Consider the following 20,409-nt stretch of genomic DNA (forward strand, 5'->3'; position numbering starts at 1 on the left):
CCAGACGCCTCACCCTGCAGCTCTCCCTCTCCCCAGACGCCTCCCCCTGCAGCTCTCCTCAGATGCCTCACCCTGCAGCTCTCCCTCTCCCCAGACGCCTCCCCCTGCAGCTCTCCCCAGACGCCTCACCCTGCAGCTCTCCCTCTCCCCAGACGCCTCCCCCTGCAGCTCTCCCTCTCCCCAGACGCCTCCCCCTGCAGCTCTCCCCAGACGCCTCCCCCTGCAGCTCTCCCTCTCCCCAGATGCCTCCCCCTGCAGCTCTCCCCAGACGCCTCACCCTGCAGCTCTCCCTCTCCCCAGACGCCTCACCCTGCAGCTCTCCCTCTCCCCAGACGCCTCCCCCTGCAGCTCTCCCTCTCCCCAGACGCCTCACCCTGCAGCTCTCCCTCTCCCCAGACGCCTCCCCCTGCAGCTCTCCCCAGACGCCTCACCCTGCAGCTCTCCCTCTCCCCAGACGCCTCACCCTGCAGCTCTCCCTCTCCCCAGACGCCTCCCCCTGCAGCTCTCCCCAGACGCCTCACCCTGCAGCTCTCCCTCTCCCCAGACGCCTCCCCCTGCAGCTCTCCCTCTCCCCAGACGCCTCACCCTGCAGCTCTCCCTCTCCCCAGACGCCTCCCCCTGCAGCTCTCCCTCTCCCCAGACGCCTCACCCTGCAGCTCTCCCTCTCCCCAGACGCCTCCCCCTGCAGCTCTCCCCAGACGCCCCCCCCTGCAGCTCTCCATCTCCCCAGACGCCTCACCCTGCAGCTCTCCCTCTCCCCAGACGCCTCACCCTGCAGCTCTCCCTCTCCCCAGACGCCTCACCCTGCAGCTCTCCCTCTCCCCAGACGCCTCCCCCTGCAGCTCTCCCTCTCCCCAGACGCCTCCCCCTGCAGCTCTCCTCAGATGCCTCACCCTGCAGCTCTCCCCCTCCCCAGACGCCTCACCCTGCAGCTCTCCCTCTCCCCAGACGCCTCCCCCTGCAGCTCTCCCTCTCCCCAGACGCCTCACCCTGCAGCTCTCCCTCTCCCCAGACGCCTCCCCCTGCAGCTCTCCCCAGACGCCTCACCCTGCAGCTCTCCCTCTCCCCAGACGCCTCACCCTGCAGCTCTCCCTCTCCCCAGACGCCTCACCCTGCAGCTCTCCTGGGCCCAGTCCTCGTCTTCTTCCCGCAGAGCTCCTGGGATGATGAAGCGCGTCATCTTTTTGCCGTTGTAGTTTGAGGCTGAGATGGAGCCGTCGGGTTTGATCTCCTGGAAACACAAACACAAACACAAACACAGTTTCTATTCAAATCCTCGACACGTCCGATATTTTTCTGTTTTTGTCATTTAAGAATGTAAAAAAACCCAGAGTGAAATAAAACAAGGCCAGAGAGAGTTTTAGTCCGGGTTGTCACTGGTGTAATGACACACAGGAGCCACAGGGGGCGCTCAGCACGGACTCAGGAGCTCCTCTTTTACCTGGTAGTACTTGTTCCTCTGAGTAAAGAGCAGGAACCTGATCCCCATCTGGTCCGGGCTCCAGGGCAGGACCGAGGCCGGTCTCTGCTCGGTCCCGCCCCAGGGAGGGAGGTCCGAGAAGCAGCCTAGGTCCCCGAAGCACACGGAGCCTCCTAAAGACCCCAAACACACACAATGTCCTCACAGCCATTCAGACTGTGACGTGTTCAGGCTGTGACGTGTTCAGACTGTGACGTGTTCAGACTGTGACGTGTTCAGGCTGTGACGTGTTCAGGCTGTGACGTGTTCAGGCTGTGACGTGTTCAGGCTGTGACGTGTTCAGACTGTGACGTGTTCAGACTGAGACGTGTTCAGACTGTGACGTGTTCAGACTGTGACGTGTTCAGACTGACGTGTTCAGACTGACGTGTTCAGACTGTGACGTGTTCAGACTGTGACGTGTTCAGACTGACGTGTTCAGACTGTGACGTGTTCAGACTGTGACGTGTTCAGACTGTGACGTGTTCAGACTGACGTGTTCAGACTGTGACGTGTTCAGACTGTGACGTGTTCAGACTGTGACGTGTTCAGACTGACGTGTTCAGGCTGTGACGTGTTCAGACTGTGACGTGTTCAGGCTGTGACGTGTTCAGACTGTGACGTGTTCAGACTGTGACGTGTTCAGGCTGTGACGGGTTCAGACTGTGACGTGTTCAGACTGTGACGTGTTCAGGCTGTGACGTGTTCAGACTGTGACGTGTTCAGGCTGTGACGTGTTCAGACTGTGACGTGTTCAGACTGTGACGTGTTCAGACTGACGTGTTCAGACTGTGACGTGTTCAGACTGACGTGTTCAGACTGTGACGTGTTCAGGCTGTGACGTGTTCGGACTGTGACGTGTTCAGACTGTGACGTGTTCAGGCTGTGACATGTTCAGACTGTGACGTGTTCAGACTGTGACGTGTTCAGGCTGTGACATGTTCAGACTGTGACGTGTTCAGACTGTGACGTGTTCAGACTGTGACGTGTTCAGACTGTGACGTGTTCAGACTGTGACGTGTTCAGACTGACGTGTTCAGACTGTGACGTGTTCAGGCTGTGACATGTTCAGACTGTGACGTGTTCAGACTGAGACGTGTTCAGACTGTGACGTGTTCAGACTGTGACGTGTTCAGACTGTGACGTGTTCAGACTGTGACGTGTTCAGACTGTGACGTGTTCAGGCTGTGACGGGTTCAGACTGTGACGTGTTCAGACTGTGACGTGTTCAGACTGTGACGTGTTCAGACTGTGACGTGTTCAGACTGTGACGTGTTCAGACTGACGTGTTCAGACTGTGACGTGTTCAGACTGTGACGTGTTCAGACTGTGACGTGTTCAGACTGACGTGTTCAGACTGTGACGTGTTCAGGCTGTGACGTGTTCAGACTGAGACGTGTTCAGACTGTGGTTCAGACTGTGACGTGTTCAGACTGTGACGTGTTCAGACTGTGACGTGTTCAGACTGACGTGTTCAGACTGTGACGTGTTCAGACTGTGACGTGTTCAGACTGTGACGTGTTCAGACTGTGACGTGTTCAGACTGTGACGTGTTCAGACTGTGACGTGTTCAGACTGTGACGTGTTCAGACTGTGACGTGTTCAGACTGTGACGTGTTCAGACTGTGACGTGTTCAGACTGTGACGTGTTCAGACTGTGACGTGTTCAGAGACTGTGACGTGTTCAGGCTGTGACGTGTTCAGACTGTGACGTGTTCAGACTGTGACGTGTTCAGACTGACGTGTCAGACTGTGACGTGTTCAGACTGTGACGTGTTCAGACTGTGACGTGTTCAGACTGTGACGTGTTCAGGCTGTGACGTGTTCAGACTGTGACGTGTTCAGACTGTGACGTGTTCAGACTGTGACGTGTTCAGGCTGTGACGTGTTCAGACTGTGACGTGTTCAGACTGTGACGTGTTCAGACTGACGTGTTCAGACTGTGACGTGTTCAGACTGTGACGTGTTCAGACTGTGACGTGTTCAGACTGTGACGTGTTCAGACTGTGACGTGTTCAGGCTGTGACGTGTTCAGAGCTGTGACGTGTTCAGACTGTGACGTGTTCAGACTGTGACGTGTTCAGACTGAGACGTGTTCAGACTGAGACGTGTTCAGGCTGTGACGGGTTCAGACTGAGACGTGTTCAGACTGTGACGTGTTCAGACTGTGACGTGTTCAGACTGTGACGTGTTCAGACTGTGACGTGTTCAGACTGAGACGTGTTCAGACTGACGTGTTCAGACTGTGACGTGTTCAGACTGTGACGTGTTCAGGCTGTGACGTGTTCAGACTGTGACGTGTTCAGACTGTGACGTGTTCAGACTGTGACGTGTTCAGACTGTGACGTGTTCAGACTGAGACATGTTCAGACTGACGTGTTCAGACTGTGACGTGTTCAGACTGTGACGTGTTCAGACTGTGACGTGTTCAGACTGTGACGTGTTCAGACTGTGACGTGTTCAGACTGTGACGTGTTCAGACTGAGACGTGTTCAGACTGACGTGGTCAGACTGTGACGTGTTCAGACTGTGACGTGTTCAGGCTGTGACGTGTTCAGACTGTGACGTGTTCAGACTGTGACGTGTTCAGACTGACGTGTTCAGACTGTGACGTGTTCAGACTGTGACGTGTTCAGACTGTGACGTGTTCAGACTGTGACGTGTTCAGGCTGTGACGTGTTCAGACTGTGACGTGTTCAGACTGTGACGTGTTCAGACTGTGACGTGTTCAGGCTGTGACGTGTTCAGACTGTGACGTGTTCAGACTGTGACGTGTTCAGACTGTGACGTGTTCAGACTGTGACGTGTTCAGACTGAGACGTGTTCAGACTGTGACGTGTTCAGACTGTGACGTGTTCAGACTGACGTGTTCAGACTGTGACGTGTTCAGACTGTGACGTGTTCAGACTGTGTCGTGTTCAGACTGTGACGTGTTCAGGCTGTGACGTGTTCAGACTGTGACGTGTTCAGACTGACGTGTTCAGACTGTGACGTGTTCAGACTGACGTGTTCAGACTGTGACGTGTTCAGACTGTGACGTGTTCAGACTGTGACGTGTTCAGACTGTGACGTGTTCAGGCTGTGACGTGTTCAGCTGTGACGTGTTCAGACTGTGACGTGTTCAGACTGACGTGTTCAGACTGTGACGTGTTCAGACTGTGACGTGTTCAGACTGTGACGTGTTCAGACTGTGACGTGTTCAGACTGTGACGTGTTCAGGCTGTGACGTGTTCAGGATGTGACGTGTTCAGACTGTGACGTGTTCAGACTGTGACGTGTTCAGACTGAGACGTGTTCAGACTGAGACGTGTTCAGACTGTGACGTGTTCAGACTGTGACGTGTTCAGACTGTGACGTGTTCAGACTGAGACGTGTTCAGACTGACGTGTTCAGACTGTGACGTGTTCAGACTGTGACGTGTTCAGACTGCGACGTGTTCAGACTGCGACGTGTTCAGACTGCGACGTGTTCAGACTGTGACGTGTTCAGACTGTGACGTGTTCAGACTGAGCGTGTTCAGACTGAGACGTGTTCAGACTGTGACGTGTTCAGACTGTGACGTGTTCAGACTGTGACGTGTTCAGACTGAGACGTGTTCAGGCTGTGACGTGTTCAGGCTGTGACGTCTTCAGACTGTGACGTGTTCAGACTGTGACGTGTTCAGACTGTGACGTGTTCAGACTGTGACGTGTTCAGACTGAGACGTGTTCAGACTGTGACGTGTTCAGGACTGTGACGTGTTCAGACTGTGACGTGTTCAGACTGTGACTTGTTCAGACTGTGACGTGTTCAGACTGTGACGTGTTCAGACTGAGACGTGTTCAGACTGTGACGTGTTCAGACTGTGACGTGTTCAGACTGAGACGTGTTCAGACTGTGACGTGTTCAGACTGTGACGTGTTCAGACTGACGTGTTCAGACTGTGACGTGTTCAGACTGTGACGTGTTCAGACTGTGACGTGTTCAGACTGTGACGTGTTCAGACTGTGACGTGTTCAGACTGTGACGTGTTCAGACTGACGTGTTCAGGCTGTGACGTGTTCAGACTGTGACGTGTTCAGACTGTGACGTGTTCAGACTGTGACGTGTTCAGACTGTGACGTGTTCGGACTGTGACGTGTTCGGACTGTGACGTGTTCAGACTGTGACGTGTTCAGACTGTGACGTGTTCAGACTGACGTGTTCAGACTGTGACGTGTTCAGACTGTGACGTGTTCAGACTGTGACGTGTTCAGACTGTGACGTGTTCAGACTGTGACGTGTTCAGACTGACGTGTTCAGGCTGTGACGTGTTCAGACTGTGACGTGTTCAGACTGTGACGTGTTCAGACTGTGACGTGTTCAGACTGTGACGTGTTCAGACTGTGACGTGTTCAGACTGTGACGTGTTCAGACTGTGACGTGTTTAGACTGACGTGTTCAGGCTGTGACGTGTTCAGACTGTGACGTGTTCAGACTGTGACGTGTTCAGACTGTGACGTGTTCAGACTGTGACGTGTTCAGACTGTGACGTGTTCAGACTGAGACGTGTTCAGGCTGTGACGTCTTCAGACTGTGACGTGTTCAGACTGTGACTTGTTCAGACTGTGACGTGTTCAGGCTGTGACGTGTTCAGACTGTGACGTGTTCAGACTGTGACGTGTTCAGACTGTGACGTGTTCAGACTGTGACGTGTTCAGACTGTGACGTGTTCAGACTGAGACGTGTTCAGACTGTGACGTGTTCAGACTGTGACGTGTTCAGACTGAGACGTGTTCAGACTGTGACGTGTTCAGACTGTGACGTGTTCAGACTGACATGTTCAGACTGTGACGTGTTCAGACTGTGACGTGTTCAGACTGTGACGTGTTCAGACTGTGACGTGTTCAGACTGACGTGTTCAGGCTGTGACGTGTTCAGACTGTGACGTGTTCAGACTGTGACGTGTTCAGACTGTGACGTGTTCAGACTGTGACGTGTTCAGACTGTGACGTGTTCAGACTGACGTGTTCAGGCTGTGACGTGTTCAGACTGTGACGTGTTCAGACTGTGACGTGTTCAGACTGTGACGTGTTCAGACTGTGACGTGTTCAGACTGTGACGTGTTCAGACTGACGTGTTCAGACTGTGACGTGTTCAGACTGTGACGTGTTCAGACTGTGACGTGTTCAGACTGTGATGTGTTCAGACTGACGTGTTCAGGCTGTGACGTGTTCAGACTGTGACGTGTTCAGACTGTGACGTGTTCAGACTGACGTGTTCAGACTGTGACGTGTTCAGGCTGTGACGTGTTCAGACTGTGACGTGTTCAGACTGAGACGTGTTCAGACTGTGACGTGTTCAGACTGTGACGTGTTCAGACTGTGACGTGTTCAGACTGTGACGTGTTCAGACTGTGACGTGTTCAGACTGACGTGTTCAGGCTGTGACGTGTTCAGACTGTGACGTGTTCAGACTGTGACGTGTTCAGACTGTGACGTGTTCAGACTGAGACGTGTTCAGACTGTGACGTGTTCAGACTGTGACGTGTTCAGACTGAGACGTGTTCAGACTGTGACGTGTTCAGACTGTGACGTGTTCAGACTGTGACGTGTTCAGACTGTGACGTGTTCAGACTGTGACGTGTTCAGACTGAGACGTGTTCAGACTGTGACGTGTTCAGACTGTGACGTGTTCAGACTGTGACGTGTTCAGACTGTGACGTGTTCAGACTGTGACGTGTTCAGACTGTGACGTGTTCAGACTGAGACGTGTTCAGACTGTGACGTGTTCAGACTGTGACGTGTTCAGACTGTGACGTGTTCAGACTGTGACGTGTTCAGGCTGTGACGTGTTCAGACTGTGACGTGTTCAGACTGAGACGTGTTCAGACTGTGACGTGTTCAGACTGTGACGTGTTCAGACTGTGACGTGTTCAGACTGACGTGTTCAGGCTGTGACGTGTTCAGACTGTGACGTGTTCAGACTGTGACGTGTTCAGACTGAGACGTGTTCAGACTGTGACGTGTTCAGACTGTGACGTGTTCAGACTGTGACGTGTTCAGACTGAGACGTGTTCAGGCTGTGACGTGTTCAGACTGTGACGTGTTCAGACTGACGTGTTCAGACTGAGACGTGTTCAGACTGTGACGTGTTCAGACTGTGACGTGTTCAGACTGACATGTTCAGACTGAGACGTGTTCAGAACAAACCAAAGAAGGAAACATCTGGATCTGACTCACCGCAGGAGGATCCCAACACGGCACAAAGGAGCAAGCACAGACGCAACATCTGCAGGAGAACGTCAGAGCGAGGAGAACGTCAGAGCGAGGAGAACGTCAGAGCGAGGAGAACGTCAGAGCGAGGAGAACGTCACGGTGAGGAGAACGTCAGAGCGAGGAGAACGTCACGGTGAGGAGAACGCCAGAGTGAGGAGAACGTCAGAGCGAGGAGAACGTCAGAGCGAGGAGAACGTCAGAGCGAGGAGAACGTCAGAGTGAGGAGAACGTCAGAGCGAGGAGAACGTCAGAGTGAGGAGAACGTCAGAGTGAGGAGAACGTCAGAGTGAGGAGAACGTCAGAGTGAGGAGAACGTCAGAGCGAGGAGAACGTCAGAGTGAGGAGAACGTCAGAGCGAGGAGAACGTCAGAGTGAGGAGAACGTCAGAGCGAGGAGAACGTCAGAGCGAGGAGAACGTCAGAGCGAGGAGAACGTCAGAGTGAGGAGAACGTCAGAGCGAGGAGAACGTCAGAGTGAGGAGAACGTCAGAGTGAGGAGAACGTCAGAGTGAGGAGAACGTCAGAGTGAGGAGAACGTCAGAGCGAGGAGAACGTCAGAGTGAGGAGAACGTCAGAGCGAGGAGAACGTCAGAGTGAGGAGAACGTCAGAGTGAGGAGAACGTCAGAGTGAGGAGAACGTCAGAGTGAGGAGAACGTCAGAGCGAGGAGAACGTCAGAGTGAGGAGAACGTCAGAGCGAGGAGAACGTCAGAGCGAGGAGAACGTCAGAGTGAGGAGAACGTCAGAGCGAGGAGAACGTCAGAGTGAGGAGAACGTCAGAGTGAGGAGAACGTCAGAGTGAGGAGAACGTCAGAGTGAGGAGAACGTCAGAGCGAGGAGAACGTCAGAGTGAGGAGAACGTCAGAGTGAGGAGAACGTCAGAGCGAGGAGAACGTCAGAGTGAGGAGAACGTCAGAGCGAGGAGAACGTCAGAGTGAGGAGAACGTCAGATCGAGGAGAACGTCAGAGTGAGGAGAACGTCAGAGCGAGGAGAACGTCAGAGTGAGGAGAACGTCAGAGTGAGGAGAACGTCAGAGCGAGGAGAACGTCAGAGCGAGGAGAACGTCAGAGCGAGGAGAACGTCAGAGTGAGGAGAACGTCAGAGTGAGGAGAACGTCAGAGCGAGGAGAACGTCAGAGTGAGGAGAACGTCAGAGCGAGGAGAACGTCAGAGTGAGGAGAACGTCAGAGCGAGGAGAACGTCAGAGTGAGGAGAACGTCAGAGCGAGGAGAACGTCAGAGTGAGGAGAACGTCAGAGCGAGGAGAACGTCAGAGTGAGGAGAACGTCAGAGCGAGGAGAACGTCAGAGTGAGGAGAACGTCAGAGCGAGGAGAACGTCAGAGTGAGGAGAACGTCAGAGTGAGGAGAACGTCAGAGCGAGGAGAACGTCAGAGCGAGGAGAACGTCAGAGCGAGGAGAACGTCAGAGTGAGGAGAACGTCAGAGTGAGGAGAACGTCAGAGCGAGGAGAACGTCAGAGTGAGGAGAACGTCAGAGCGAGGAGAACGTCAGAGTGAGGAGAACGTCAGAGCGAGGAGAACGTCAGAGTGAGGAGAACGTCAGAGCGAGGAGAACGTCAGAGTGAGGAGAACGTCAGAGTGAGGAGAACGTCAGAGCGAGGAGAACGTCAGAGCGAGGAGAACGTCAGAGCGAGGAGAACGTCAGAGTGAGGAGAACGTCAGAGTGAGGAGAACGTCAGAGTGAGGAGAACGTCAGAGCGAGGATCAGAACATGTGTGTGAGGAGCTCTTACCTCGAGGAGTCGTGTCGCACTCGAGCCGGAGCCGCTTAAATACTTGTCCCATGAGAAAGAGCCACATGACACTTTGTCCAAGGACTCACGTTAATGTTTGACCGTAACATACGTGTGAGGACCAGGGGCCCCACACATGAAGCACGTGAGCAGGAGAACACGCTGCTGTTCTTCATACGTGTGAGGACCAGGGGCCCCACACATTCTGTCTCTTATTGAAGACAATAGGACCGAGTGACATGTGGAGGGAGATCAACACCAGGGGGCGCCAGTGTCACATGTTTATAACCCACATACAATCTATTTCTGAAAAGAGGACTTCTTTTTTTTAATACCCATCCATCCATTTTCTACCGCTTGTTCCCTTTCGGGGTCACGGGTGACTGGAGCCGGTCCCAGTGACTTCGGGCCTTAGGCGGGGCACACATATATTTATATATATTTTATTTTTTTGAACGTTGTAATTGAATAGATAAAACCAAAAGAAAAGAAAAACACGTGATCTTCATCAGAACATAAATACAAACATAAATACAAACATAAATACAAACATAAATACAAGCATAAATACAAACATAAATACAAACATAAATACAAGCATAAATACAAACATAAATACAAACATAAATACAAGCATAAATACAAACATAAATACAAACATGAATACAAACATAAATACAAACATGAATACAAGCATAAATACAAACATAAATACAAACATAAATACAAACATAAATACAAGCATAAATACAAACATAAATACAAGCATAAATACAAACATAAATACAAACATAAATACAAACATAAATACAAACATAAATACAAGCATAAATACAAACATAAATACAAACATAAATACAAACATAAATACAAACATAAATACAAACATAAATACAAGCATAAATACAAGCATAAATACAAACATAAATACAAACATAAATACAAACATAAATACAAACATAAATACAAGCATAAATACAAACATAAATACAAACATAAATACAAACATAAATACAAAATACAAACATAAATACAAACATAAATACAAACATAAATACAAACATGAATACAAGCATAAATACAAACATAAATACAAACATAAATACAAACATAAATACAAACATAAATACAAGCATAAATACAAGCATAAATACAAACATAAATACAAGCATAAATACAAAATACAAACATAAATACAAGCATAAATACAAGCGTAAATACAAACATAAATACAAGCATAAATACAAACATAAATACAAACATAAATACAAGCATAAATACAAGCATAAATACAAACATAAATACAAACATAAATACAAGCATAAATACAAGCATAAATACAAACATAAATACAAACATAAATACAAACATAAATACAAACATAAATACAAAATACAAACATAAATACAAGCATAAATACAAACATAAATACAAACATAAATACAAGCATAAATACAAACATAAATACAAACATAAATACAAGCATAAATACAAGCATAAATACAAACATAAATACAAACATAAATACAAACATAAATACAAACATAAATACAAGCATAAATACAAACATAAATACAAACATAAATACAAACATAAATACAAACATAAATACAAACATAAATACAAACATAAATACAAACATAAATACAAGCATAAATACAAACATAAATACAAAATACAAACATAAATACAAACATAAATACAAGCATAAATACAAACATAAATACAAAATACAAACATAAATACAAACATAAATACAAACATAAATACAAACATGAATACAAGCATAAATACAAACATAAATACAAACATAAATACAAACATAAATACAAACATAAATACAAACATGAATACAAACATAAATACAAACATAAATACAAGCATAAATACAAGCATAAATACAAACATAAATACAAGCATAAATACAAACATAAATACAAACATAAATACAAACATAAATACAAACATAAATACAAACATAAATACAAGCATAAATACAAGCATAAATACAAACATAAATACAAACATAAATACAAACATAAATACAAACATAAATACAAGCATAAATACAAACATAAATACAAACATAAATACAAACATAAATACAAACATAAATACAAACATAAATACAAACATAAATACAAACATAAATACAAACATGAATACAAGCATAAATACAAACATAAATACAAACATAAATACAAACATAAATACAAACATAAATACAAAATACAAACATAAATACAAGTATAAATACAAGCATAAATACAAACACAAATACAAACATGAATACAAACATAAATACAAACATAAATACAAACATAAATACAAACATAAATACAAACATAAATACAAACATAAATACAAACATGAATACAAGCATAAATACAAGCATAAATACAAACATAAATACAAACATAAATATAAACATAAATACAAACATAAATACAAGCATAAATACAAACATAAATACAAACATAAATATAAACATAAATACAAACATAAATACAAGCATAAATACAAACATAAATACAAACATAAATACAAACATAAATACAAGCATAAATACAAACATAAATACAAACATAAATACAAACATAAATACAAACATAAATACAAGCATAAATACAAACATAAATACAAACATGAATACAAGCATAAATACAAACATGAATACAAACATAAATACAAACATAAATACAAACATAAATACAAACATAAATACAAACATGAATACAAACATAAATACAAACATAAATACAAACATGAATACAAGCATAAATACAAGCATAAATACAAACATAAATACAAACATAAATACAAACATAAATACAAACATAAATACAAACATAAATACAAACATGAATACAAACATAAATACAAACATAAATACAAACATAAATACAAACATAAATACAAACATAAATACAAACATAAATACAAACATAAATACAAACATAAATACAAACATGAATACAAACATAAATACAAACATAAATACAAACATAAATACAAGCATAAATACAAAATACAAACATAAATACAAGCATAAATACAAGCATAAATACAAACATAAATACAAACATAAATACAAAATACAAACATAAATATAAGCATAAATACAAGCATAAATACAAACATAAATACAAACATAAATACAAGCATAAATACAAACATGAATACAAACATGAATACAAACATAAATACAAACATAAATACAAACATAAATACAAACATAAATACAAGCATAAATACAAGCATAAATACAAACATGAATACAAACATGAATACAAACATAAATACAAACATAAATACAAACATAAATACAAACATAAATACAAAATACAAACATAAATACAAGCATAAATACAAGCATAAATACAAACATAAATACAAACATAAATACAAAATACAAACATAAATACAAGCATAAATACAAGCATAAATACAAACATAAATACAAACATAAATACAAACATAAATACAAACATGAATACAAACATAAATACAAACATAAATACAAACATAAATACAAACATAAATACAAGCATAAATACAAACATAAATACAAACATGAATACAAACATAAATACAAACATAAATACAAACATGAATACAAGCATAAATACAAACATAAATACAAACATAAATACAAACATAAATACAAACATAAATACAAACATAAATACAAAATACAAACATAAATACAAGCATAAATACAAGCATAAATACAAACATAAATACAAACATGAATACAAACATAAATACAAACATAAATACAAACATAAATACAAACATAAATACAAACATAAATACAAGCATAAATACAAACATAAATACAAACATAAATACAAGCATAAATACAAACATAAATACAAGCATAAATACAAACATAAATACAAACATGAATACAAACATAAATACAAACATAAATACAAACATGAATACAAGCATAAATACAAACATAAATACAAACATAAATACAAACATAAATACAAACATAAATACAAACATAAATACAAGCATAAATACAAACATAAATACAAACATAAATACAAACATAAATACAAACATAAATACAAACATAAATACAAACATAAATACAAACATAAATACAAACATGAATACAAACATAAATACAAACATAAATACAAGCATAAATACAAGCATAAATACAAACATAAATACAAGCATAAATACAAACATAAATACAAACATAAATACAAACATAAATACAAGCATAAATACAAGCATAAATACAAACATAAATACAAACATAAATACAAACATAAATACAAACATAAATACAAGCATAAATACAAACATAAATACAAACATAAATACAAACATAAATACAAACATAAATACAAACATAAATACAAAATACAAACATAAATACAAACATAAATACAAACATGAATACAAGCATAAATACAAACATAAATACAAACATAAATACAAACATAAATACAAACATAAATACAAACATAAATACAAAATACAAACATAAATACAAGTATAAATACAAGCGTAAATACAAGCATAAATACAAACATAAATACAAACATAAATACAAGCATAAATACAAACACAAATACAAACATGAATACAAACATAAATACAAACATAAATACAAACATAAATACAAACATAAATACAAACATAAATACAAACATGAATACAAGCATAAATACAAGCATAAATACAAACATAAATACAAACATAAATATAAACATAAATACAAACATAAATACAAGCATAAATACAAACATAAATACAAACATAAATATAAACATAAATACAAACATAAATACAAGCATAAATACAAACATAAATACAAACATAAATACAAACATAAATACAAGCATAAATACAAACATAAATACAAACATAAATACAAACATAAATACAAACATAAATACAAGCATAAATACAAACATAAATACAAACATGAATACAAGCATAAATACAAACATGAATACAAACATAAATACAAACATAAATACAAACATAAATACAAACATAAATACAAACATGTATACAAACATAAATACAAACATAAATACAAACATGAATACAAGCATAAATACAAGCATAAATACAAACATAAATACAAACATAAATACAAACATAAATACAAACATAAATACAAACATAAATACAAACATGAATACAAACATAAATACAAACATAAATACAAACATAAATACAAACATAAATACAAACATAAATACAAACATAAATACAAACATAAATACAAACATAAATACAAGCATAAATACAAACATAAATACAAACATGAATACAAACATAAATACAAACATAAATACAAACATAAATACAAGCATAAATACAAAATACAAACATAAATACAAGCATAAATACAAGCATAAATACAAACATAAATACAAACATAAATACAAAATACAAACATAAATATAAGCATAAATACAAGCATAAATACAAACATAAATACAAACATAAATACAAGCATAAATACAAACATGAATACAAACATGAATACAAACATAAATACAAACATAAATACAAACATAAATACAAACATAAATACAAGCATAAATACAAGCATAAATACAAACATGAATACAAACATGAATACAAACATAAATACAAACATAAATACAAACATAAATACAAACATAAATACAAAATACAAACATAAATACAAGCATAAATACAAGCATAAATACAAACATAAATACAAACATAAATACAAAATACAAACATAAATACAAGCATAAATACAAACATAAATACAAACATAAATACAAACATAAATACAAACATAAATACAAGCATAAATACAAACATAAATACAAACATAAATACAAACATAAATACAAACATAAATACAAGCATAAATACAAACATAAATACAAACATGAATACAAACATAAATACAAACATAAATACAAGCATAAATACAAACATAAATACAAACATAAATACAAACATAAATACAAACATAAATACAAACATAAATACAAACATAGATACAAACATAAATACAAACATAAATACAAACATAAATACAAACATAAATACAAGCATAAATACAAACATAAATACAAACATAAATACAAGCATAAATACAAACATAAATACAAACATAAATACAAACATAAATACAAACATAAATACAAACATAAATACAAGCATAAATACAAACATAAATACAAACATAAATACAAGCATAAATACAAACATAAATACAAACATAAATACAAGCATAAATACAAACATAAATACAAACATAAATACAAACATAAATACAAGCATAAATACAAACATAAATACAAACATGAATACAAACATAAATACAAACATAAATACAAACATGAATACAAACATAAATACAAGCATAAATACAAACATAAATACAAACATAAATACAAACATAAATACAAACATAAATACAAACATAAATATAAACATAAATACAAACATAAATACAAACATAAATACAAACATAAATACAAGCATAAATACAAGCATAAATACAAACATAAATACAAACATAAATACAAACATAAATACAAACATAAATACAAACATAAATACAAACATAGATACAAACATAAATACAAACATAAATACAAACATAAATACAAACATAAATACAAGCATAAATACAAACATAAATACAAACATAAATACAAGCATAAATACAAACATAAATACAAACATAAATACAAACATAAATACAAACATAAATACAAACATAAATACAAGCATAAATACAAACATAAATACAAACATAAATACAAGCATAAATACAAACATAAATACAAACATAAATACAAGCATAAATACAAACATAAATACAAACATAAATACAAACATAAATACAAGCATAAATACAAACATAAATACAAACATGAATACAAACATAAATACAAACATAAATACAAACATGAATACAAACATAAATACAAGCATAAATACAAACATAAATACAAACATAAATACAAACATAAATACAAACATAAATACAAACATAAATATAAACATAAATACAAACATAAATACAAACATAAATACAAACATAAATACAAGCATAAATACAAACATAAATACAAACATAAATACAAACATAAATACAAACATAAATACAAACATAAATACAAACATAAATATAAACATAAATACAAACATAAATACAAACATAAATACAAACATAAATACAAACATAAATACAAACATAAATACAAGCATAAATACAAACATGAATACAAGCATAAATACAAACATGAATACAAACATAAATACAAACATAAATACAAACATAAATACAAACATAAATACAAACATAAATATAAACATAAATACAAACATAAATACAAACATAAATACAAACATAAATACAAACATAAATACAAACATAAATACAAACATAAATACAAACATAAATACAAACATAAATACAAACATAAATTCAAGCATAAATACAAACATGAATACAAACATAAATACAAACATAAATACAAATATAAATACAAACATAAATACAAACATAAATACAAACATAAATACAAGCATAAATACAAACATAAATACAAACATAAATACAAAATACAAACATAAATACAAACATAAATACAAACATAAATACAAACATAAATACAAACATAAATACAAACATAAATACAAACATAAATACAAACATAAATACAAACATAAATACAAGCATAAATACAAACATAAATACAAACATAAATACAAGCATAAATACAAACATAAATACAAACATAAATATAAACATAAATACAAACATAAATACAAACATAAATACAAACATAAATACAAACATAAATACAAACATAAATACAAGCATAAATACAAACATAAATACAAACATAAATACAAACATAAATACAAACATAAATACAAACATAAATACAAGCATAAATACAAATATAAATACAAACATAAATACAAACATAAATATAAACATAAATACAAACATAAATACAAACATAAATACAAACATAAATACAAGCATAAATACAAACATAAATACAAACATAAATACAAAAATAAATACAAACATAAATACAAACATAAATACAAACATAAATACAAGCATAAATACAAACATAAATACAAACATAAATACAAACATAAATATAAACATAAATACAAACATAAATACAAACATAAATACAAGCATAAATACAAACATAAATACAAACATAAATACAAACATAAATATAAACATAAATACAAACATAAATACAAACACAAATACAAACATCAATACAAACATAAATACAAACATAAATACAAACATAAATACAAACATAAACACAAATCACGGTTTGAATTGGAACAGGTCACAAAAGGTCACATTTAGTCCAAAGTCTGTAATTTTGTCCCAATCATTTTTTCCATTTGTCTAATGTCTTTAATCATTGGTTTGTCATCCATTTCTTTGTTTTGGCCCCGCCTCCTTTTCCTTTTGATCCAGATTCTGCCTTACGTTGTGTAAGAACATGTCTCGTTTGGTCAAATACAATAGAACGTCATCTGCAGCTTTATGTTCCGTCCCATCGACTGTAACAGACACAGCCCTGTCTGAACCCTCTGTCCAGAGCGAACATGAGGAGAGACCAGGCACAGCCCTGTCTGACCCCTCTGTCCAGAGCAAACATGAGGAGAGACCAGACACAGCCCTGTCTGACCCCTCTGTCCAGAGCGAACATGAGGAGAGACCAGGCACAGCCCTGTCTGAACCCTCTGTCCAGAGCGAACATGAGGAGAGACCAGGCACAGCCCTGTCTGAACCCTCTGTCCAGAGCGAACATGAGGAGAGACCAGACACAGCCCTGTCTGACCCCTCTGTCCAGAGCAAACATGAGGAGAGACCAGACACAGCCCTGTCTGACCCCTCTGTCCAGAGCGAACTTGAGGAGAGACCAGACACAGCCCTGTCTGACCCCTCTGTCCAGAGCGAACATGAGGAGAGACCAGACACAGCCCTGTCTGAACCCTCTGTCCAGAGCGAACATGAGGAGAGACCAGGCACAGCCCTGTCTGACCCCTCTGTCCAGAGCAAACATGAGGAGAGACCAGACACAGCCCTGTCTGACCCCTCTGTCCAGAGCAAACATGAGGAGAGACCAGACACAGCCCTGTCTGACCCCTCTGTCCAGAGCGAACATGAGGAGAGACCAGACACAGCCCTGTCTGACCCCTCTGTCCAGAGCGAACATGAGGAGAGACCAGACACAGCCCTGTCTGACCCCTCTGTCCAGAGCGAACATGAGGAGAGACCAGACACAGCCCTGTCTGACCCCTCTGTCCAGAGCGAACATGAGGAGAGACCAGACACAGCCCTGTCTGACCCCTCTGTCCAGAGTCAGTGGATCATGTGACCATTGATTTTACCTCTTGATGTTGGACCATTGCAAAAAGCCCCAATATTTTTATAATTAAGTTCACTTTAAATAAATAAGTCCAGACGTATTATCACGTCTTTGTTTAGTTGTGTGTGTCTCATTGTGTGTAAAGATGGTCTTATGTCGTCTTGTGTGTGTCTCATTGTGTGTAAAGATGGTCTTATGTCCTCTTGTGTGTCTCATTGTGTGTAAAGATGGTCTTATGTCCTCTTGTGTGTGTCTCATTGTGTGTAAAGATGGTCTTATGTCGTCTTGTGAGCGTCTCATTGTGTGTAAAGATGGTCTTATGTCCTCTTGTGTGTCTCATTGTGTGTAAAGATGGTCTTATGTCGTCTTGTGTGTCTCATTGTGTGTAAAGATGGTCTTATGTCCTCTTGTGTGTCTCATTGTGTGTAAAGATGGTCTTATGTCCTCTTGTGTGTGTCTCATTGTGTGTAAAGATGGTCTTATGTCCTCTTGTGTGTCTCATTGTGTGTAAAGATGGTCTTATGTCGTCTTGTGTGTCTCATTGTGTGTAAAGATGGTCTTATGTCGTCTTGTGTGTCTCATTGTGTGTAAAGATGGTCTTATGTCGTCTTGTGTGTGTCTCATTGTGTGTAAAGATGGTCTTATGTCCTCTTGTGTGTCTCATTGTGTGTAAAGATGGTCTTATGTCCTCTTGTGTGTGTCATTGTGTGTAAAGATGGTCTTATGTCGTCTTGTGTGTGTCTCATTGTGTGTAAAGATGGTCTTATGTCCTCTTGTGTGTGTCATTGTGTGTAAAGATGGTCTTATGTCCTCTTGTGTGTGTCTCATTGTGTGTAAAGATGGTCTTATGTCCTCTTGTGTGTGTCTCATTGTGTGTAAAGATGGTCTTATGTCGTCTTGTGTGTGTCTCATTGTGTGTAAAGATGGTCTTATGTCGTCTTGTGTGTGTGTCATTGTGTGTAAAGATGGTCTTATGTCGTCTTGTGTGTGTCTCATTGTGTGTAAAGATGGTCTTATATCGTCTTGTGTGTGTCTCATTGTGTGTAAAGATGGTCTTATGTCGTCTTGTGTGTCTCATTGTGTGTAAAGATGGTCTTATGTCCTCTTGTGTGTGTCTCATTGTGTGTAAAGATGGTCTTATGTCGTCTTGTGTGTGTGTCATTGTGTGTAAAGATGGTCTTATGTCGTCTTGTGTGTGTCTCATTGTGTGTAAAGATGGTCTTATGTCCTCTTGTGTGTGTGTCATTGTGTGTAAAGATGGTCTTATGTCGTCTTGTGTGTCTCATTGTGTGTAAAGATGGTCTTATGTCGTCTTGTGTGTGTCTCATTGTGTGTAAAGATGGTCTTATGTCGTCTTGTGTGTGTCTCATTGTGTGTAAAGATGGTCTTATGTCGTCTTGTGTGTGTCTCATTGTGTGTAAAGATGGTCTTATGTCGTCTTGTGTGTCTCATTGTGTGTAAAGATGGTCTTATGTCGTCTTGTGTGTGTCTCATTGTGTGTAAAGATGGTCTTATGTCCTCTTGTGTGTGTCTCATTGTGAGTAAAGATGGTCTTATGTCGTCTTGTGTGTGTCTCATT

General features: G+C 39.2%; 1 protein-coding gene across 1 annotated transcript in view; it reads right to left on the reverse strand.

Annotated features, from left to right (window-relative positions):
• Positions 1–1,610, reverse strand: part of LOC140350910 (inactive pancreatic lipase-related protein 1-like) — a 45,297-nt gene extending 43,687 nt beyond the window's left edge. Inside the window, exons 1-2 of the mRNA XM_072436488.1 lie at positions 1,442–1,610; positions 1,112–1,231 (exon numbers count right to left, since the gene is read on the reverse strand). Of these exons, the coding sequence (XP_072292589.1) occupies positions 1,112–1,231; positions 1,442–1,489 (168 nt within the window). The 5' untranslated portion in view covers positions 1,490–1,610. The remainder of the gene's footprint in view (positions 1–1,111; positions 1,232–1,441) is intronic.
• Positions 1,611–20,409: the final 18,799 nt, after the last annotated feature.

Source organism: Eucyclogobius newberryi, unplaced genomic scaffold (assembly GCF_026437365.1).
Source record: "Eucyclogobius newberryi isolate DKJ021-1_F unplaced genomic scaffold, fEucNew1.0.hap1 SCAF_8, whole genome shotgun sequence".
NCBI lineage: Eukaryota > Metazoa > Chordata > Actinopteri > Gobiiformes > Gobiidae > Eucyclogobius > Eucyclogobius newberryi.